The sequence below is a fragment of the Bubalus bubalis genome, chromosome 1 (genome assembly GCF_019923935.1).
Source record: "Bubalus bubalis isolate 160015118507 breed Murrah chromosome 1, NDDB_SH_1, whole genome shotgun sequence".
Classification (NCBI taxonomy): Eukaryota; Metazoa; Chordata; class Mammalia; order Artiodactyla; family Bovidae; genus Bubalus; species Bubalus bubalis.
The window spans coordinates 14,218,754-14,238,581 of NC_059157.1; the positions used below are offsets into that span (position 1 = coordinate 14,218,754).

Below are 19,828 nucleotides of genomic sequence, written 5' to 3' on the forward strand. Positions count from 1 at the left end.
GAAGCGTGAAAGCCTCCTGTGAGTCCAGATCAGTATCAGTCTCCCAGAAGCTCCAGAGTTAAGGAAATGTCCTGTCTCTTGAAGCCCAGATGACTCTGGCTTAAGAAACAATGGGAGAGCAGTTGGCTGCTTCTGATAACAATGCTTATTGCTGAACATTTTCATAGAATTCAGTGACAAGGTCACAAGTTGATATCTTTTCATGCTAAGCAACTATTCAAAAATTCCTTAACATGATCCAAAGAGACTCTTAAGTCATCCTGAAGTTTTTTTAAGTCTCTAATAATGAGGTATATGAGTGATGAAACACAAATATTTTTACATAAAAATATTCTAAGAGGCATTAATATTTCTTTGTTTTTCAATTTGTGATTTCTTCTTCCCATCTTGCTCAATTCATTTGGCAGCAAGCATTTCATCTATTTAGAACAAAATCTCTTGATCCCACCTAGCTGGCCAGCGCTCTCTACAACTCAAAATGATCACCCTTAAAAGGTTTCTCCCTAATATCCAGTTCATTCTATAGGTGAACAGGACTTAAAACACTGTCTCATAATGAACTGATATGAATTCAAACAAATCCACAAAGAAATCTTGCTCTAAGTTCTTAGATGGCCTTCTTCAACCTATCCTGAGTGGTGATATAAACAGGAGAGAGGATAAATGTCATATTACCTGACATGCAAGCACCTTTTCCCCCACCTGTTAGGAACCCATGGATTTATGACAATAGGTTTCCCTGGGTGTAGTCCAGTTACACATCTGTGACAGTTTTGAAATGAAATCCATAGTTTTAAAGGAGAAGGAAAAGTCAGGAGTACCCTTACTAGGGTGTGTGATATGCCTGCTGGTTAAAGCAAAGCTGTTTCTATTGGAAACCCACTTGGCCAGTACCTGGCATGCAGTGAATGGTTTAATTCTCCAGAGGAATGGGGGGATATCAAGGACAGAGATCTGAAGACTGAAAGTATTCCCTTTGAAATGCAGCAACTTTGGTTCTTCCAGGAGTTGTCCACCTTGATGCCTTTCATCTGAAACCACTTCCTATAGGACAAGAAAAAGAAAAGAGGCACAACAATAAAGCCCACAATTTCCTCCACATTTTCCTTCCATAGATAGGTACGCTCCCTCCCAGGTGTCTCCCAGAAACAGGCAAGAGCATGATGGACACACACTACTTTTATACCCTTCTGTCCTTGCAAGGTCAGGGCTAAGGGCTACAGGCTGTTGAGAAATAAGGATCTGGTCACAAAGAAACAATTGTTCTTCATTATTGTACTATTGAGGCTTTTATATATACTGTCTTTAAAACTAGAAGACCTTCTTTGCTCCAGGCAAACTGTAATACTGTTGAGTTTCCTCCATTGTGTGAATTTCATGCTGGTATCACCATGATCAAGGGATGTATTTGTACTTAACCTGACCCAGAATGCTATTTCATGAGAAAGGGAGACACAGCCCCTCTCCACTATGGTTCCCTTGTTTGTACCCAACACAGGCATCAACCAGTATGTATCCTTTAGCTCAAAATAAATGCAGAGTGCATGTATCATGTTTATTTGTAGTAACATTCATGGAAGTTATGCCAAAAGGCCGAGAAAAAATAAGTAGTCAAGTCAGCTTCATCTCACGAAAAAAAAAAAAAAAAAAAAATCTAATTCCTGAGACAAATATTCCTTTATCTTTTACTGAGAAATCTTTATATCTCATATAAACACAATTCACATACATTCTAAGGAAACCATTTAATTGGTTCCAAATGTGTGGTGTTTAGAATCCTATTGATAAGACAAGTGAAATAACAGAACAGATAAGAACTGTACAAAATGTTAAACTACTGTGGGGCGGGGGAGGTGAGGTTCTCAGCGTTCCTGGAGATAAGAGATTTTCCTAAATCCTCATTTTAAAAATCACCATTAATTGACTTAAAATTTCCTTACAGAGCTAGGCTAAATAGGAAAACTGAAATCCTTTAATTATGGCCTATAATCTTCCCAGAGTCTAAAAAAGATTGTTAGAAGCAAGGCAGCTAGGCTTATAAATACAATAAAACTTAAATTTCAATTATCAGTGAGTGAAAACATCTTCAGAAGTTATCTTTCCCATCTCTTGTCTCTGTATAGATTTAACATTAATAAAAATGTTTCTAAGAAGCAGCTTTCCAGCTTTTATCCTTCATGTACACATAAGTTAGATTAATAGGTTGCCAGTGTCTTTTCTCAGGACTAAATCGGTCCATTCCAGTGTCGTCATCTCCAGCTCTTCTAGGGTGGGAAGGGTGTGTCTTGGGGCCCTAAGTCAGCACTGAACTTTCTGCAGTGATGGAAAAGGTTCACATCTGTGTGTTTTAATATGGTATCCACTAGCCAGAGTGGTTAGAGTGACTAAGGAACCAAATGTTTGATTTTAATTTAAATGTAGATATGCACATGTGGTTGACAATTACTACCCTGGACTGGGCAGTACTAGGTAATTCATTATGTTGTGCGTCTAAGCGTTGGACATAGTAACAGGGTCGCCAGTGTCTAATGAGGGCTACAAACAGTGGAGGAAAGAGGCAGGGTGGGAGGAAACAGAATTAATGCCATTTGCTGACTTTAGGTCTTTACAGATGCTGGTCTCTGTCCCCTCTTTGGAGATTTAATGAATGTCCAGCAGAGTGATGCCTTAGCTGGGCACTGGGTGGACAGAAATGAAACACCAAGGAGCTCATAGTCTAGAGAGAGGGTTAGAACAGTGAGCATATGACTATAATATTGTATCTGACTATTACAAATATGTATATTCCCAAAGGTTAAGGCTACTGGCAAAAGCCATAGGTCAGACGGTAAATCGTCTGTCTACGATGCGGGAGACCCGGGTTCAATTCTTGGGTTGGGAAGATCCCCTGGAGAAAGAAATGGCAATCCACTCCAGTACTATTGCCTGGAAAATCCCATGGACAGAGGAGCCTGGTAGGCTACAGTCCGTGGGGTCGGAAAGAGTCGGACATGACTGAGCCACTTCACTAAAGGTTAAGGCAAGAGAGAAGGTGCCTAACCCAGATGGGCAGAGAGGCCAGGGAATGAATCGGGAAATTAAGAGAGGAAGTGACATTTGAACTGAACCTAGAAGTAAACGTAGGGGCTCGTCATGGGAAAGGGAGGGAGAGTGTATTCCAGACACTCAATGGACTCTCCACAAAGGTACGCTGGGATAGAAGGCTATGGTGGAAAGTGTATGGTGGGAGATGATGGAAAATATAAGGTAGGAGCCAAGTCATGAATTCTCCCTTACCATGCTAAGGACTTGTATTTTTGTTTAATGTCATTGGGTTTAAGGGAGCATGGGAATCTTCTGGGGGGTACATAGACTCAAGAGAGCATTCATCTTGTAAACCAAAAATGGAAGGCACAGGTGTCTAATCACATTTCTGTATAGTCTTAGGCAAGTCACTTAATCTTTAAGCTTCAGTTTTTTCCCTGGGCTTATTTACAGTCAAACAAAATCATTAGCATGGTAACAGACTAACTTCTTTTTTGCCATTCTGGTGCAAGATTAGAATCAGGGGCAAATATGAAGTTTGCTTATTCAAACCATATTAAAGTCGTGAAGTAACAACAGTGTTGACTTGTCAAAGTACTGATATATTTGACTAGGCGCTCTGAGGTGCACCCTGTTCTTTAATGCCTGAAAGTACAGAGAAATAAACCAAGGTCAGGAGATGAAGTGGCTTGTTCAAGGTCATGGATTACTTGGTGTAGAGCTAGGTTATTTTAATATTTGCAAACCACATAGCATTATCCCACTTGAAGGGAGTTTAAGGTGCTTAGTGATTTAAAAGTTGATTATTTACAGAGGAAAACATGGAGATGCACCCTCAAGAAAGTGATTTGCCTACAGTCACATGGGTTAGTGACAGAACCACTGTATACAATACTTGTTCATGGTCGAGTATTTAAAATTTTTATTTTATATTGGAATATAGCCAATTAACAATGTTGTGATAGTGGATAGCAAAGGGACTCAGCCATACACATACACATATCCACTCTCCCCCCAACTCCTCTCCCATCCAGGCTGCCACTCAACACTGAGCAGAGGTCTCTGTGTTATATAGTAGGTCCTTGTTGGTTATATGGTCTAGTAGTTTTTCTGTGAGATTTCCCTGCATTTTCCTATACTATACTTGATTTTTTAAGAGTCATGTGAAGGTCAGACAGCCATTAACACTGTCCCATAAGTAATTTTTCATTGGTGTGAGACACATGTCAAGATGACCTAAGTCAATCTGGTTTTGCCCTAGGGTTATTTATACTATCTAAGCCATTCCTGAGATGCAGAATGGAGAATATTAAGCATTTTTAAAATGGATGGGCTTAGTTGCTCAGTCATGCCTGACTGTTTCTGGCCCCATGGACTGTAGCCCACCTGGCTTCTCTGTGCATGGAATTCTCCAGGCAAGAATACTTGAGTGGGTTGCCATTTCCTTCTCCAGGGAATCTTCCCAACCCCCAGGGATCGAACTCTCATCTCTTGCATCTCCTTCATTGGCAGGTGGATTCTCTACCCCTAGAGTCACCTGGGAACCCATTTAAAATGGATTTCCATTTGTAATTATCACTGAGGAAAATGATACCCCTTAAAGATTTCTGCTTTGTTGCTACTCCTAAGTCGCTTCAGTCGTGTCCAACTCTGCGACCCCATAGACGGCAGCCCACCAGGCTCCCCCGTCCCTGGGATTCTCCAGGCAAGAACACTGGAGTGGGTTGCCATTTCCTTCTCCAATGCATGAAAGTGAAAAGTGAAAGTGAAGTCGCTCAGTCATGTCTGACTCTTAGCGACCCCATGGACTGCAGCCTACCAGGCTCCTCTGTCCATGAGATTTTCCAGGCAAGAGTATTGGAGTGGGGTGCCACTGCCTTCTCCATTCTGCTTTAGGGCCCCTATTTAAATACAACCATGATTTATGTTTGCTTCTGTTTTTTAGCTTGCTTACTTGAATCTCCACATATTGAACCCCCAATATGAACCAACTACATACAATTAAACGTCTTGTAATCTTGTATAAAATATTAGGCAATTACAAGCTATTGTGTAACAAAACAATTATTAAAACAAAGAAACCCAATAATGAACTAATCACCGTGTTGATGTATCTGTAAAGGCACAACTGGCTTCAGAATAGAAGCTCTGAAACTCTTTCCAAATAGGAGAGATTGTATCTAACCCATAACTCCTTGTTGTATCCCTTTAACCTATTGTGTTTTGCTTGGGGGCTTGGCCTAGAGATCTGTATTTTTAAATACTTCTCAGATGATACTCATATCAGCCAGGTTTGAGATGAATCAGTGGTACTAACAGCTGTACTGAACTACTTCTGAGTCATTCACACGGAAGAATCACCCCAAAAGTGGAGTCTGATATCCATCCGATTCTTTCCTTTCTGCCTCCTATATGACAAGGATTTTTTGTTAAATCTCTGGGGATCTACTGTTGAATTGACACCTGTGTTAATTAAATTAGAAATAGGGTCTGGCTGGTTGCTTGTATATAAAATGTACCTAAAGGCTGTGGCTGGCGGTTTTCCTACCTCCTCTATTCCATCATTTCACATTGGGGGTTGCTAGTCATCCAGGGCTGGGAGCTGTGGCCAGGAGAAACTTGTGCTGTGTCTCACTGAGCCGTTTATGTTGATTTAATGAGACAGGCAGCAATATTCAGGTGTGCTTCAGGGATACTAAAACAGGCAGGCTGAATTTACATATTTATGAGACAAAACTGTTTGAACTTAAGAACACATACGGAAATTCTGTCGCCGTGTGTTTTCCTTTAAATGCTGTACGTGAACAATATTTCCCAAGGTTGCATTATTGATAAACACAAGAACTATATCTGGAGGAAATCCTTTGAAATTAGATTCTAAATCCACATTAATGCCAAGTAAGTAATGAGGACCAAGGGGGTACTGCAGAGGAGTGCTGGAAGCAACGGAGAAAAACGTTAGTTGCTTTTTCTTTTCGTTTTTTTCCCCCCTAAGATATGGCAAGTGCTTAATTCCTTGCTTTCCCTGTGTCAAGGTTTGTTTGAACTTGTGTGTGTGGGGAGAGAGAGAGAACGTAATACAAACACGATAACAGAAACTTAGGTCTTAGCATATTACAGTTTTGAAAATAAGTCACCATTCTGCAACCTTTGGTTTGAATTCATCAAAAGCAGCAATGTCAAACACACAAACATAAAATTGCAGCTCTAATTATTACAGAAATACAGGAGCAGGAAGTCACTGGTCCCTTTCTCACCTTCGGGCAGATGGCATTTATTATTATATATTTTTTTAATAAAGCCTATCTGACCTGATTTAATTTTCTATAGAGATGGTTTTAGATTTATTTAACATATCTTCAAATATCTGAAACTAAATTAATTATGTCTTACCTAGGTACCTGAGGTATTTTGTTTTTGTCATTCAAAGAAATTGCTACAAGGATTCAGATGAAATATCCTCAGAGCAAATGGGAAGTGAGCATAGCAGCCTTGCAGGGGGCACAGGAGAAGGTTGTTGTTGCTTAGTTGCTAAGTCATGTCTGACTCCTTGCCTGACTCATGCCTGACTCCTGAGTCCATGACACTCCCACGGACTGTCGCTAGGCTCCTTGGTCCATGGCATTTCCCAGGCAGGAATACTGGAGTGGTTGCCATTTGCTTCTCCAGGGGACCTTCCCAACCCAGATTGAACCCCTGTCTCCTGCCCTGGCAGGCAGATTCTTTACCACCGAGCTACCGGGGAAGCCCAAAAGAGAAGGAGGGCCTGGCTGAAAATGAAGAGTGTGTGTTTGATTAAAATCCTCTAAAGGAATATATATATATATATTTTTTTTTTGGTGGGGCCAAGTACCCACCTGGTTCTACAAAGACAGGAGAGTTGGGTCTAGAAGCTGCCCTTCTTCCAAGGATTTCCAGTAAGAGGGTGAGGGTTTACATAATTGGGGGACATAATTGATGGTATCACTGACTCAATGGACATGAGTCTGAGCAAACTCCAGGAGATAGTGAAGGACAGGGAAGCCTGGCGTGCTGCCGTCCATGAGGCTGCAAAGAGTTGGACAAGACTTAGTAACTGAACAACGAGAATTTCCCGGGGAGACGGAAGGGACGTGAAAATGCAACTATGCCCTTTAACTAGGTTTCCTTCTTGGTTACAAGCCCAGTTCTGGCTGGGCTCAGACTTTTTTCACTTCTCTGAGTTCTGAAAGATGCAGCACGAGAAAGACAGCAGTGTCAGAGGCACGCTGGCCTCTTTCCAAATCATGACAGACATGTTCATTACAGTGCTAACAGGCAAAATTCCAGGGTAGGCCATTTCTGCAGAAAGGCTTTATGAAAAACTACCTGTGAATTTTGACTAAGAAGTTAGGGTTCTATTGGAGTTATAGCAGGTGACTCATCATTGCATAGAAGATGCTCAGCTCACACCACTCAAGTTGGGGGGAGCTAATAATAATGTGTGAAGTCTTGTAGACTGTTGCTATGGCTTTCTTCAAGTGGAATTATTTTAATGGCTTTGTAATTATATATTTCCCTCTAACTAAATACCGCACATGAAGCCATGAAAAACAGGACATAGATGATTTGGGATACGAAGGTAGTTTAAATGAACTTGGGGAGAAGGTTGTGAACATGTTCACTTAGCAAGATAAACACCCAGAAAGCAAGATTCCTTTCCTGCACAAAACTCCGAGACTAAGACCAGGCAGTGAATGGTTGTGTTCAGAAAAGCTACGAGTTATGTTTTAATCTTTCCAGATTCAGGCCAGAAAAGTTATTCAGCCAAGTCTGGTGATCTCTCAGAACCCCAGGGGAAAAGCACGGCCTTTGCTGCTCATGACAGCTGTCACATACATCCTGTCAATAACAAGTACAACCCAACTCAACTCTAAAATCAGGTTTATTTGACATAATAGGAGAGAGAAGGAATCACTGGAGGTAAATAGATTCCGACAAACAGGCCAGAGGTATCTCCACTGGAAAACATTTCTCTACAGCAAAATTAAAGAATTTTAGGAAGTCTCTCTCAATGAAATAAAGACATTTATATTCAATTAGCTGGAGCATGCCAGTTTTTCAAGCACTGATTAAAAAGGATCTGCTACCCACAGGAATGGAGAGTGGTTTGAAAAGCTGTGGTTTGAGCTTCATTTTCATGATTCCCACGGCAATTCATCTGTGAACAGCTGAGCTATTCTAGAATCTGGTAGCAATCAGTAGGAATGAAAATACATTATCTGCAAGTCACTTAGAAATTCCTTGGGCAAATGTCTAACTTGCTGGTATATACATTAGCAGTGAGAGTGTTATTCAAAGCAAAATCCAAACCGGTTATGAGGTCTTAATTCCAAGGCGGTTGTGATGAACAGATCCTCAGGGTAACCCTAGTTAGCAGTGGGTAACCCATATGACACAGGAGATTGGAAATCCACCCCAGCCCTCCATGTTCACTGAGATTTCAAAATCTGCCTGAGTTACTAAACCACCAAGTAGCGTACGACACATTTTACAACTATTCAGTGGTTGTAGTAACCTCAGTTAATTTTCTGTTTAAAGTATAGTTGATTTACAATGTTGGGTTCATTTCTGCTGTACTGCACATTCTTCAGATATATGCATAGATACATTCTTTTTTATAGTCTTCCCTATTGTGGTTTTAGGCTACCTACTCCAGTATTCTTGGGCTTCCCTGGTGGCTCAGCTGATAAAGAATCTGCCTGCAATGGGTTCAATCCCAGAGTTGGGAAGATCCCCTGGAGAAGGGAAAGGCTACCCACTCCAGTATTCTGGCTTGGAGAATTTCATGGACTATACAGTCCATGGGGTCACAAAGAGTCGGACATGACTGAGTGACTTTCACTTTCTACTGTGGTTTATCACAGGATATCGAATATAGTTGCCTGTGCCATACAGGCAGACCTTGTTGTTTATCCATCCTATATACAATAGTGTGCATCTGCTAAGCCCAAACTCCCGATCTCTCCCCTGCTGCCTCCCGGCAGCTTCAAGTCTGTTTCCTTGTCTGTTTCTGTTTCGTTGATGAGGTCATTTGTGTCATGTTTTTAGATTACACATAGAAGTGATATCACATGTCAGTTGATTTTTGATTATTCAATGTCCGTTAGGTATTTTTATCTTGGAGAAATCCTCTTACTACAGGGTCTCAAAAGCAGAGGAAGAGTTTAAGATGTCATTCATAGGTTGAGGTTTAACTGCTTACACTGATGTTCTTGACTAAATGGCACCCCTCATGATAAAGCTCTGTTGTGAACAGTCAGATACCGAAGCGTGCCCTTTATAATGGCCTGTGCTACTTAAGAGATAGGGAAATGTGGGCACATAAGCTGGTACTGCGTCACCTCTACTGGCTTATGTTCAGGATTCAAGTCATCTTTTCTCTTCCACTGGTACACATGAGATTTCCAGCTCAGTGTCTTAAAAGCTAGTTACGGAGGGAAAGCATAATGGGCTTAATGATTCAGAACTGGAATAGCTGGGACCCGGGATGAGGTGCATCAGGAGAGCTATGCTATTTATATACGGGCAGAGCTTACACAGGCACTTCTGCATTATTTTTGCTGCTATTAATAAACCTGTACTCTTTGAGAGGTGCTAATTCAAAAAGGATCATATGTGATTAAAAGGAGCAAAAATGGAAAGGAACCATCTCTGCCCTAAAAATGAACAGACTGTGTGTTCAAGATATCATGGGACTACCTACTGAGAGGGATGATTTATAATTGTTGTCCCCGAACTACAACCCTCAGGTGATCCAACCACTTGTCTCATTGCTCAGCTGCACATCAAATGACTCCGGTTCCTGTGGTTCACGCCAGTCTCCTCTCTGGACATGGCATCCCTTCCTCTTTAGGTCTCAGATCTCATTTCTCCAAGAAGGTTCCCCAAGGATCCTCAAAGATGTCTCTCTCGCAACTGGGCCTCTGCTTCCTGAATTATGACTATCCTTCGAGTCAGTTTTCTCATTTAGCACACAGTCTGGTGTATTAGTTTACCCCTCCTCTCTTCTTGAGAGCCAAGTACCCCATCGTACCTTCAGCATACCAGTGGGCACATGGTAACACAGCTCTTGTTTCGAGATGGGTATCCCCACTGAGCCAGTGATGTGGGTTCATCGTCCAGACCCGCCCTCTGCAATCAGATTCGCTATTGACACCGATCTTTAGGAAACCCCATGTTCCCATGATACCACAAGAGGAACTAGAGAAAAAGGCTGACCTGAAATGCCCAAGGGGTGTTGTCCACACAGTAGACCCTCAAGTTGTAGTCCAGAGAGTTACAGGACATGCAGCCAAAAACGGCCACCTTGAGCTGCTTCACGGCACAGTCTGTGATGGGTTCCCCGGTGAGGGCATATGTCCCAAAGCTGTCTAGGAGCACGTGACATGCAAAAGGGTCCAACAGGCAGTAGCAGGATGTGGATTCATCCTCCACCGACATCACTTCCTGTTGGGAAAAGGCATCTTGAATTCTCTCAGCTTGGGAAACACAATGTGATTTAACAGTCACTTTGCAAGGACATAACATCTTTTTTTCAGAATATTTTTATTGAACTCATTTTCTTGGTGTTAAATGTTTTTCTTTTATCAAAATAACTGCTGACATAAGGAGCTGAAGGAATGGCTATATTCAGTGCAGAGTAGGAATTCGATTTAGTAGGTTATAACAAACATCACTTTCAAAGCTCTACAATTTTCAGTTAATTTGTCCAAGGCCAAATTAAAAAACAAAACAAAAACAGCCTTGAACCTTAACATCAATGAGCAAACTTTTATGTTTTTATTTTATAAAGGTCTATTTCTGAAAACCTCTTCCAATATCCTTAAGGTAATGTTTATTTTCTTTCAAATATTTTATCTTCTTTTCACTCCATCAAAACCATGCACGAGGGACCATCCAATAAATGGTTTGACTAAGATGTATCAGAGTATGTCACCCTCCCTGCTAAGGTATGTGTGACCGATTTGATAGTGGGTAAATCTAACACCATCTGGATGTAAATGACTGTGAGGAAGTGCTGGGAAGAAAAACTAATGTGGTAAAAATCAAGGCAAAGCAAGATGTAATGAAAAAGAGCCCCAAATCCGGCCCCTTTATAAAACCTATGGAACCTCACACCCCTGGAAATTCCCCTATGGTTGTATCACAACTGAATAAATAGCAGAATGCATTTTCAACAAAGAAGAGTTTCGAGACAGAGCTGGGCAGGGTAACTAATCCACTGAAGCAACTGGGAATTTTCTTCTCCTCAAGAAACATGATTTTCCTTTTACTTCCTTCTCCTGAAGCATCTCCTGGGAGGTAAGATCCCAGGGCTAGCTGGAACAGGTCATTGTGTTCCAACAAGATAATTCATCTGCCTTCAGGCAAACTGACCCCAGACAGACATCAAAGGAATCCCCATCAGACAGATAAACCAGGTTTCACTTAAAATAGCCAGCCCCCTGCAATCTTTCTTCGCTGTGACCGGCTCTCTTGTCCTTACTTTTCTCTTGTGGATTCTCAGTTTGTCTCTTTTTCTTCTCTCCTTATGCTGTTTCTTACATGCTTTCACATACACAGGGAAAGACAGAATGATTTTCAATGTGTTCATTCATTCAGCCACATCTACCTAGCAGCTACTCTGTTCCTGAATACTTCTATATAAATTTGTTACAACCCCTATTTTGGCAAAAACAGATAGTGACTCCTTTTATGAATACAGCTGGCTTACCCTGGGCCTCTTCCCTAATTCCCACAGAGGCCACAAGGAAAGTCAGCTGGGGCAGAGAAATGGCCTGGGAACCAAGGCAGGAGTCACCGTCTCACGTACGAAAGGCAGGTGCACAGGGTACATGCCTGTAGGGGTGATTACAACTGTATTCCAAAATCAAAGCAAAAAGCTTCATATCCTCTCTGGCTTCTTTTCCCCATTATGACACACGTGACACACACACGACTAGCCAACACCTTGAGGATGTCGTAATACTGGCCGCCAACCCCCTGGAAAACAAGCAAATGCTCACCAATTTCACAGCTGACTTGTGTGAACAGAAGGTAAAGTTAATTCCATTCCACAGGTGGAACCTAAACCCTGTGTTGTTGTTGTTTTGTTTTTTTTTTTTTTGAAGCTTTTTATTTTATAGTGGAGTACAGCCGATTAACAGTATTGTGATAGTTTTAGGTGGACAGTGAAGGGACTCAGCCATACATATACATGTATCCATTCTCCCCCAGACTCCCCTCCCATCCAGGCTGCCATATAACACTGAACAGAGTTCCCTGTGCTATATAGTAGGTCCTTGTTGGGTATCCATTTTAAATATAGCAGTGTGTACACGTCCATTCCAAACTCCCTACAGCCGTGTTTGTTTGTTTGTTTTTAAGGAAGGCTCTTGGGTCTCACCTCCCACTTGCCCTGCTGGGTCCTCTTCTTTAAATGGATGTTCCAGTGCTCAGAGCTGACGTCCGCACAGTGTGGGATGGTCAGGGCAAAGGGAGTGGTGACGATCATGTCAGGGGGACCACAGGTGACTTCCGGACTCAGGAGCACCTCGGATCCATCTGACTGGAGGCTGTACGGTTGGGAAAGAATAAAAGAGAGAAACATGTAAAGGAGTAGGGGCATACCTGGATGAGAATTCAGTTATAGGGGTTATTAGCAAAACCCTTTCTAGGACACCCTCCTGGGGAACACCACCTTCTAGAGGGTACTTGGTCAGGACTACAGACATCTATCTTGAACCACTCAAGCATACAGACTAAGGGTAAGCCTAGATTTCATATCTAGGTTTTGAAAAATAAAATGACAGATGCTTCTTCAGAAAGACAGGGCAGAACAGTAGAAAGAAAAGACCTGGCTGGCATGTCACACACCAGCTGCTGAATCCTCATTCTCGTTGATGATGTTATCAATGACCAAAGCCAAAGCTGCCGTAGAAATGACCAATCTGGTAATCCCAACAACTCCTCCTACAAATACGTTTAATGCTAGTCAGCAGCAAAACAAATTACTTTTGTAAACAAAGCAACACTTCAAATGAATACAGATTGAATGTCTCTTCTGGTTTCAAAAACATTTATTTTCTGCCAATGTGCAAATGCACAAGTTTTATAGTGATGGCACAGTAGACAGTTATAAACTGCATAATCAAATACATAAATATATATCTTTCATATTTTCCTATTTTAGCTATAAATTTAAAATCATTCTGCCTAAACCTGGTGTTCAGATTTTCCTGCGTTGTGAATAATTTACAACAAAAAGGCAGAGCCATGAAACAGATCAAAGAAATTTGACTAAAAGGAAATAATACCACCTGACTGAATGCCTCCCTGTTCCGTTTTTGTGGCTTTTGTTTTTTAATCTCTGTCCCTAAACAGTAAGATGGGGTGGGTTATAGGACAGCAATCAATGAGAACCCAGAAGTCTACCCATTTTCCCTAACTGCTATGTGTTTTAGAAAAAGCTAGTTGATTTTTTTTTTTTTTTCGGTATTTTCACTTGTAAGAAATATACTGATTCAGAATATAGTCTGTAAAGCAATTCAGGATTCTCAGATGAACAGTGTGACATGCGAGCTAGGATTGGTATTATTGCCTAAGCTTTCTCTCATCTCACCGAGGAAGGGCATTGAAGAATGTCATCTCTGATCAAAAGAGCAGGATGAAGTTAGTACTAAAAGATACTACCTTTTCTGTGGTCTTGTATAAACAACCAGGTTTTCCACGAGCACATCTAACATGTTAATTTCTGAATTGCTTTTGTTGACACTGCTTGTTTCCCTCTCTGGTCAGTCACGGTCACCCTTTAGCTCATTATCTATAATTTGCTGCTGCAACAAAAGTCAAGGCAGATAAGCAAGGAGGAGCATCTCATATCTCCTGTACCTAAAGCAGACTTGAGTATGATCACAGGGTCTTCCTCCCTCTCCAAAAAGCTGCATTTCCCAAAGTCAGCCTTCCTCGTAGGCAACCAAATTTATCAGCTCTTCCTTTCCAGACAAAGCTTAGGCAAAACAGAAAATATGCCTTTTATGCATTTACATCTCTAAGTAGGGCAGGCCAAGTTGGGGTCGGGGGGAGGTGGTGGGTGGGTCTGGAAACTCAGGTATTAGTAATCAGTAATGTTCTGTGAACAGCCTAGAATGCTCTACTCGAGGTTTGACTCAAATGTGAATTTCCAGTGAGGGCTCTAGCCAGCACGAGGCGGCAGTCTGCGCATGGACGCCTGCCAGTGGCCATTAGAACGTTTTCTGGGTAATTGCTGCCTGCATCCTCACAGACAGGGATAGCTGGCGTGCATATGAGTGACAGAGGACAAGCTCCTAAAAGAACTTTAATAGCTTTCAGACAAGCATTCCCCCTTGTTGAACATATTGTTCAAACATACGGGAATTGGGGGAATTATTTAATGCCAAATGAACTGAAAGCAGCTCATTAGATGAACTCTCACACTCGTGAATAGAAGGCGCCTTTCAGTAATAACTTAAAACAGCATTAGGAGTTGGAGAAGGTGCACGTAGAAACCTAGGTGGGACCTGGAATGGGACTTCGCATTAAGCAGACATGGGACATTTCCAGAAGCGCAAAGAAAATAAGACTTCTGTCTAATCCTCCTACTGTGAAAACAGTGTCCGTGTGGGTAGGTCTGTCTCTGGTGAAGGAACAAAACTTAATCTCTCCATTTTTTTCTCCCCCTGTGATTAATAATGATTTGCCCTTTTCTGCCACCTTCTATCTGGGGCAATCAGGGAGATTTACAAATATTAATTAAAGTGCTCCACACACCTGTGTGCACAGGTATTAACAACATAAGGTCACAGAGCAGTCAGCCAAAGAGATGGCGGCAAAGTCAGCCCAGATTTCTGATTTCTGGAGCTCCTGAGCCCTGTGGCCAGATGCACTGTGTTTCTCTGTTGGTGCTAGGAGATGGCTGGTCCTTGGTCCCAAAGAAGATGCAGGAAAAAATGTCATCCAAGTAGAGTCATGGATACAGACCTAGGACATCTGGGGGCAACAGGACTGAGGGAAGAAGCTCATAACTGGGTAAAACCGAAGATTTGTAAGGCATATGTAGATGGCATTTAAGTTTGCCTACATCATATTGAGTTCAGCAAAGTCCATCTGGGTTCTTCCATAAGATGTTATGGGAAACCCCATGCACTTTTCAGCCAATCCAGTATTACATACACCAAGGAAGTATTCATGCTTTTGCTAGAGGTTAAAAAAAGGGCAACGCATTCTTCTAAAATTGCTGTGAGCTACCAATAACTGGGAACTAATAACAGCAGTGATTTTCTGGACCATAATATGAACAGCCTCTCTGTGCATCACTCATGTATGAAAAGTCTGGTTGTATGAGATGTTTGCTATTTAATTTTTTCATTTTGTTACCAGCCCCTGCCTTTTCTCCATATATATGCTGTACATGTTTATGAATGCTCATATAAAAAGATCCATAATTTAAGAGCCAGGTCTGTGTAAGCAGGTGGCTTTATTGATCAACTGTATAGAAACATGGTTGTGAATTCAAATTTCTGCTCTGGCAGTGCAGCTGAGAGTTCTGGGGAAAATTTTGCCATCTGTTTAGCTTTGATGTCCCTACCCACCAAATAAATATACATGGCAGGACAGGGTGCTAGTAAAGGGCACAGGGCCTCTTGTCTGGGAGTCTGGCAAGACAGAAAGCCCCACATGGCTAACGGGTGAGTTAACAGCGAGAGAACCAAGAGTAGCAGAGGAGCCGTAGAGAACACAGAAGTAGGGGAAAGGAACTTTATCATGTCCTTTCTATGTGCTTCATGGCACTGTCTCTGACACCACGTCCCTCCACTGACCTTTTCTGTGTCAAGAAAACCAGACAGGGTGGTAGAACGGAAAGCCCCGTGGAGCCTCACTTGCCTCCCATAACATGTAACATCTACTCGAGGACTTCCCTGGGAGTTCAGTGGTTAAGACTGCACTTCCAATGCAAAGGTTGTGGGTTCGATCCCTGGTCAGAGAACTTAAGATCCTGCATGATGTGCAGTGTGGTCAAAAAAAAAAAGAGGATATACTCTAAGATTGTTCTGGAGTGAAAAGAAGTAAAGCCTAAAAAGCACCTAGTATGTACTCCATGCGTGAGGGTTCTGCTTCTCAATCTTCAACTCCCATCTCTCCTGCCTTTTTGAGCCTTATTTCTACAGCAACTGTGCTTTTGGGTGGCTACTTTATTCAATGTGTGCATGTGTGCACGCGCAGTTGTGTCCGACTCTTGGCAACCCCATGGACTGTAGACCACCAGGCTCTTATGTGCATTGGACTTTCCTGGCAAGAATACTGACGTGGGTTGCTGTTTCCTACTCCAAAATTTATTCAATAGATTGCCCTTATCACAACACACGTGCTTTAAGGGGATTTCCACTGCCTTAGGATGAGTACTATGGGAATTGAAGGCACCTTGGCAGTGCTTTCGTGTTTCCATCACGGTCACTTCTCAACTCAGCAGTCAGAGGAATCCCACTGAAAATGCCAACATCTCGCCCTCTTCCCCCCACTTATGGAAGTGTTGCTATTTCTCCTGCTCTGGAATCTTCCTTCAGATGTCCCCACAACTAGCTCTCTCATGCCCCACAGACCTTTGCTCCCTTTCCTTCAATAACAAGGCATGTCCCCCGTCAGGCCTGAACAATGTCACTGCGACATTCTCACCCTGAACGCTAGCTGATCTTTGTTTTTCTTTTATTTTACACTCATTGCCTTCCAATGCACTGCACTATTAATTTATTTTATTGTTGTACCCCTGCCCAGTTCCCAATATAGGCCACAAGCACTCAAAATACTTATGAAGAAAGCATAGGAACCAGTGGTTTCCAGTGACCAAGCATGGGACATTTGGAGCATCACAGTGAATAATGGTAGTAAAGGATGATAACCCATTGAATAAAATAAGGAACCAGGAAAGATACAGATATAAATGAATGAATGAATGAATGGGAAGGGAAAAACTCTTGCATACGGAAGCAAACAACCATGTTGTGTTAGTCGCTCAGTCGTAGCCCGCCAGGCTCCTCTGTCTGTGGAATTCTCCAGGCAAGAATACCGGAGTGGGAAGCCATTCCCTTCTCCAGGGGATACTTCCCAACACAGGGACTGAATCCAGACCTGCACTGCAGGCAGATTCTTTACCACCTGAGCCACCAGGGAAGTCCATACAACAAGAAGCCAACTAATAAGTGTAGAAAGTCATCATTTGACAACTAACCACATTAATAACTGACTCAGTTAAGGATTATGAATAGGATGCTCTATACTCTGGTGAAAGTTTGAAGAATAATAGACGATTTGCATGGCTTCAAAGTATCTTTCCACAAGGTACTTATTAATTACAAAGGATCGACATGACTTTATACTTGAGAACCTTGGTAGACAGCATGTAACCCAAGTTCTCAGTTAATCTTGCCAGTAAAAGGATTAATTTTCAGAACATACTTCTTGATATGAAAAAGCAAAAGGAACTCAAGCATCACTTCTGTAACATTCCTGCCAATAATACTTATACTGACACTAAGCATCAGAATTTATTAAACAAACATCAGCCCAACTTGAGGGATATTCACAAACTAGCTGATCTGCACTCTTGAAAATAGTCAACATAATGAACTAGCAACAGACTTAGAAACTGCACTAGATTAAGAGAGACCAAAAAAGGTGCATGATAACAGAATGTAGTGAATGGACCTGAATTTTCATCACCATAAAGGACATTATTTGGATAACAGGTGATATAGGAATAAAGTCTGTGAGGTAAATAATAGTATTGTATCTATGTTAATTTCCTGATTTTGATAATTTGCTTTGGTCATGTAACAATTTGTGTTTAGGATACACACAATGAAGTATCTGGGGGCAAAGGAATATCTTATTCACAATGGTCAAAAACTGTGTGTGTGTGTGTGTATTTTATTGGGTTGGCCACAAGTTTGCCTCTAACATGGAAAAGCTGGAACAAACTTTTTGGCTAACCCAGTATTTACACACACGGAGAGAGAAACAGCAGAACACAGAACACATACTAAAATGTTAACGTTTGTGCATCCGGGCGTGGGAAGGTTGGGAACTCTACATAGAGGACCCTTGACCACACGGGAGTGTATGGGCAGCAACATTGCTAAGTCAAAAACCCATGCATAACTTATGGCTGTCCTTCAACTTCCGTGATTCTCCGTAGCTGTGGCTCCACACCTGCAGATCCAACCACACACAGCTTGTAGTTATTGACTACTGAAAAGTGAACCCATCCAGTTCAAAGCCATGTTGTTCAGGAGTCACCTGTACTATCCTTGCAGCTTTTCCTTAAATGTGAAATTCTGACAAAACAAACAAAAAGATCCTAATGAAGAGGGGCTCAGGTTCAGAATTCCTACAATGAAATCACTAGGGTCGCTGACGGCTGCACAGAATGTGATGGTTCTGAACTTGGTGGTGGCAAGGTTGTGGTCCAGACCTTGCCACGTGGGGACTCACATTCTGCAGTATCATCTGCCCCCCAAGGTCAACAGAAGGTCACGGTGAAGGTCGGCTGCAAGGCGGCATGCCCATGGCAGGTCTGGAGCTGCATCTGGGCACATTTGGCTTTTGTTCTCAACATCTCTTGACCCAATTCTAGGCTTGCAGCATGTCACTCTTTTCAAACAAAACACTCAGCTCCATTTTTAAAGACATGGTTTTGACTATTGTTATCTGCCATGCTGTGCTTGGTAATCATCACTCTCTCCTTTCCTCCTTATGGTCTACATTACAGAGGAATGTAGGTTTTTGATCACCTTTACCCAGAGCATCACTCAGGAATGCGGGTAGGAAGGTAATGATAGTTTTACTATGCCAGACCCTGGGTCAATCCATAATTAAATCATATTTTAATGGAACAGACATAAAAAGCCGATAGATGAAAGCTATACTTAGCTGGCTCCAGCCTCCTACACTTTTCTACCTGAGATGATACAGAGTTTTAACTGTTATTATTCTTTTTCTCTTTTCCCTGAAATCCTCATACTGACCAACAGTGCTAACATCACTATGGATAAAAATCATGGTTTGAGGTTTATGATTTCTCTTGTCTTACTCGAGTCTGATGTGTGTGTCACTACACAGCTCTGACCAAATCTTTGAGATCAGTAGGAAACACCATCTCAGGATCTCCCAGAGAGACAGGCCCTTTAGAAAAGCCAGCGTGGCACATCAGTCAACCCCGATAGTGTGACTAGGTCTCCTGGGGGACTCAACTCCAGTGGGCTTCCCTGATGGCTCAGACGGTAAGAATCTGCCTGCAATGCGGGAGACCGGGGTTCAATTCCAGGGTGGGGAAGATCTCCTGGAGAAGGGCATGGCAACCCACTCCAGTATTCTTGCCTGGAGAACTCCATGGACAGAGGAGCCTGGCGAGCTATAGTCCATGGGGTCGCTGAGTCGAACATGACTGAGCAACTAACCAACAACTGCTCTGTAAATAGGATTTATTTTTTAAAGATTTATTTATTTATGGCTGTGCTGGGTCTTGGGGTTTCCCTGGTGGCTCAGTGGTAAAGAATCTGCCTGCAATGCAGGAGACTTGGGTTCAAGCCCTGGTTCGGGAAGATCCTCCAGAGAAGGAAATGGAAACCCACTCTAGTACTCTTGCCTGGAGAATTCCATGGTCAGAGGAGCCTGGAGGGCTACAGTCCATGGGGTCGCAAAGAGTCGAACACGACTGAAGTGACTGAGCACGCACGTGCTGGGTCTTCAGTACTGCACGTGGCTTTCTCTGTTTGGAGCGAGTGGGAGC

The 19,828-nt window shown here is 42.2% G+C and overlaps 1 protein-coding gene across 9 annotated transcripts in view; it reads right to left on the reverse strand.

The window, feature by feature from the left end:
* Nucleotides 1-19,828, reverse strand: part of UNC5D (unc-5 netrin receptor D) — a 627,582-nt gene that overhangs the window by 32,609 nt on the left and 575,145 nt on the right. For all 9 annotated transcript variants that reach the window (XM_044933531.1, XM_044933431.1, XM_044933503.1 and 6 more), the window contains 3 exons: nucleotides 12,431-12,599; nucleotides 10,264-10,491; nucleotides 895-1,044 (listed from right to left, as the gene is read on the reverse strand). In XM_044933531.1, the coding sequence (XP_044789466.1) occupies nucleotides 895-1,044; nucleotides 10,264-10,491; nucleotides 12,431-12,599 (547 nt within the window). The remainder of the gene's footprint in view (nucleotides 1-894; nucleotides 1,045-10,263; nucleotides 10,492-12,430; nucleotides 12,600-19,828) is intronic.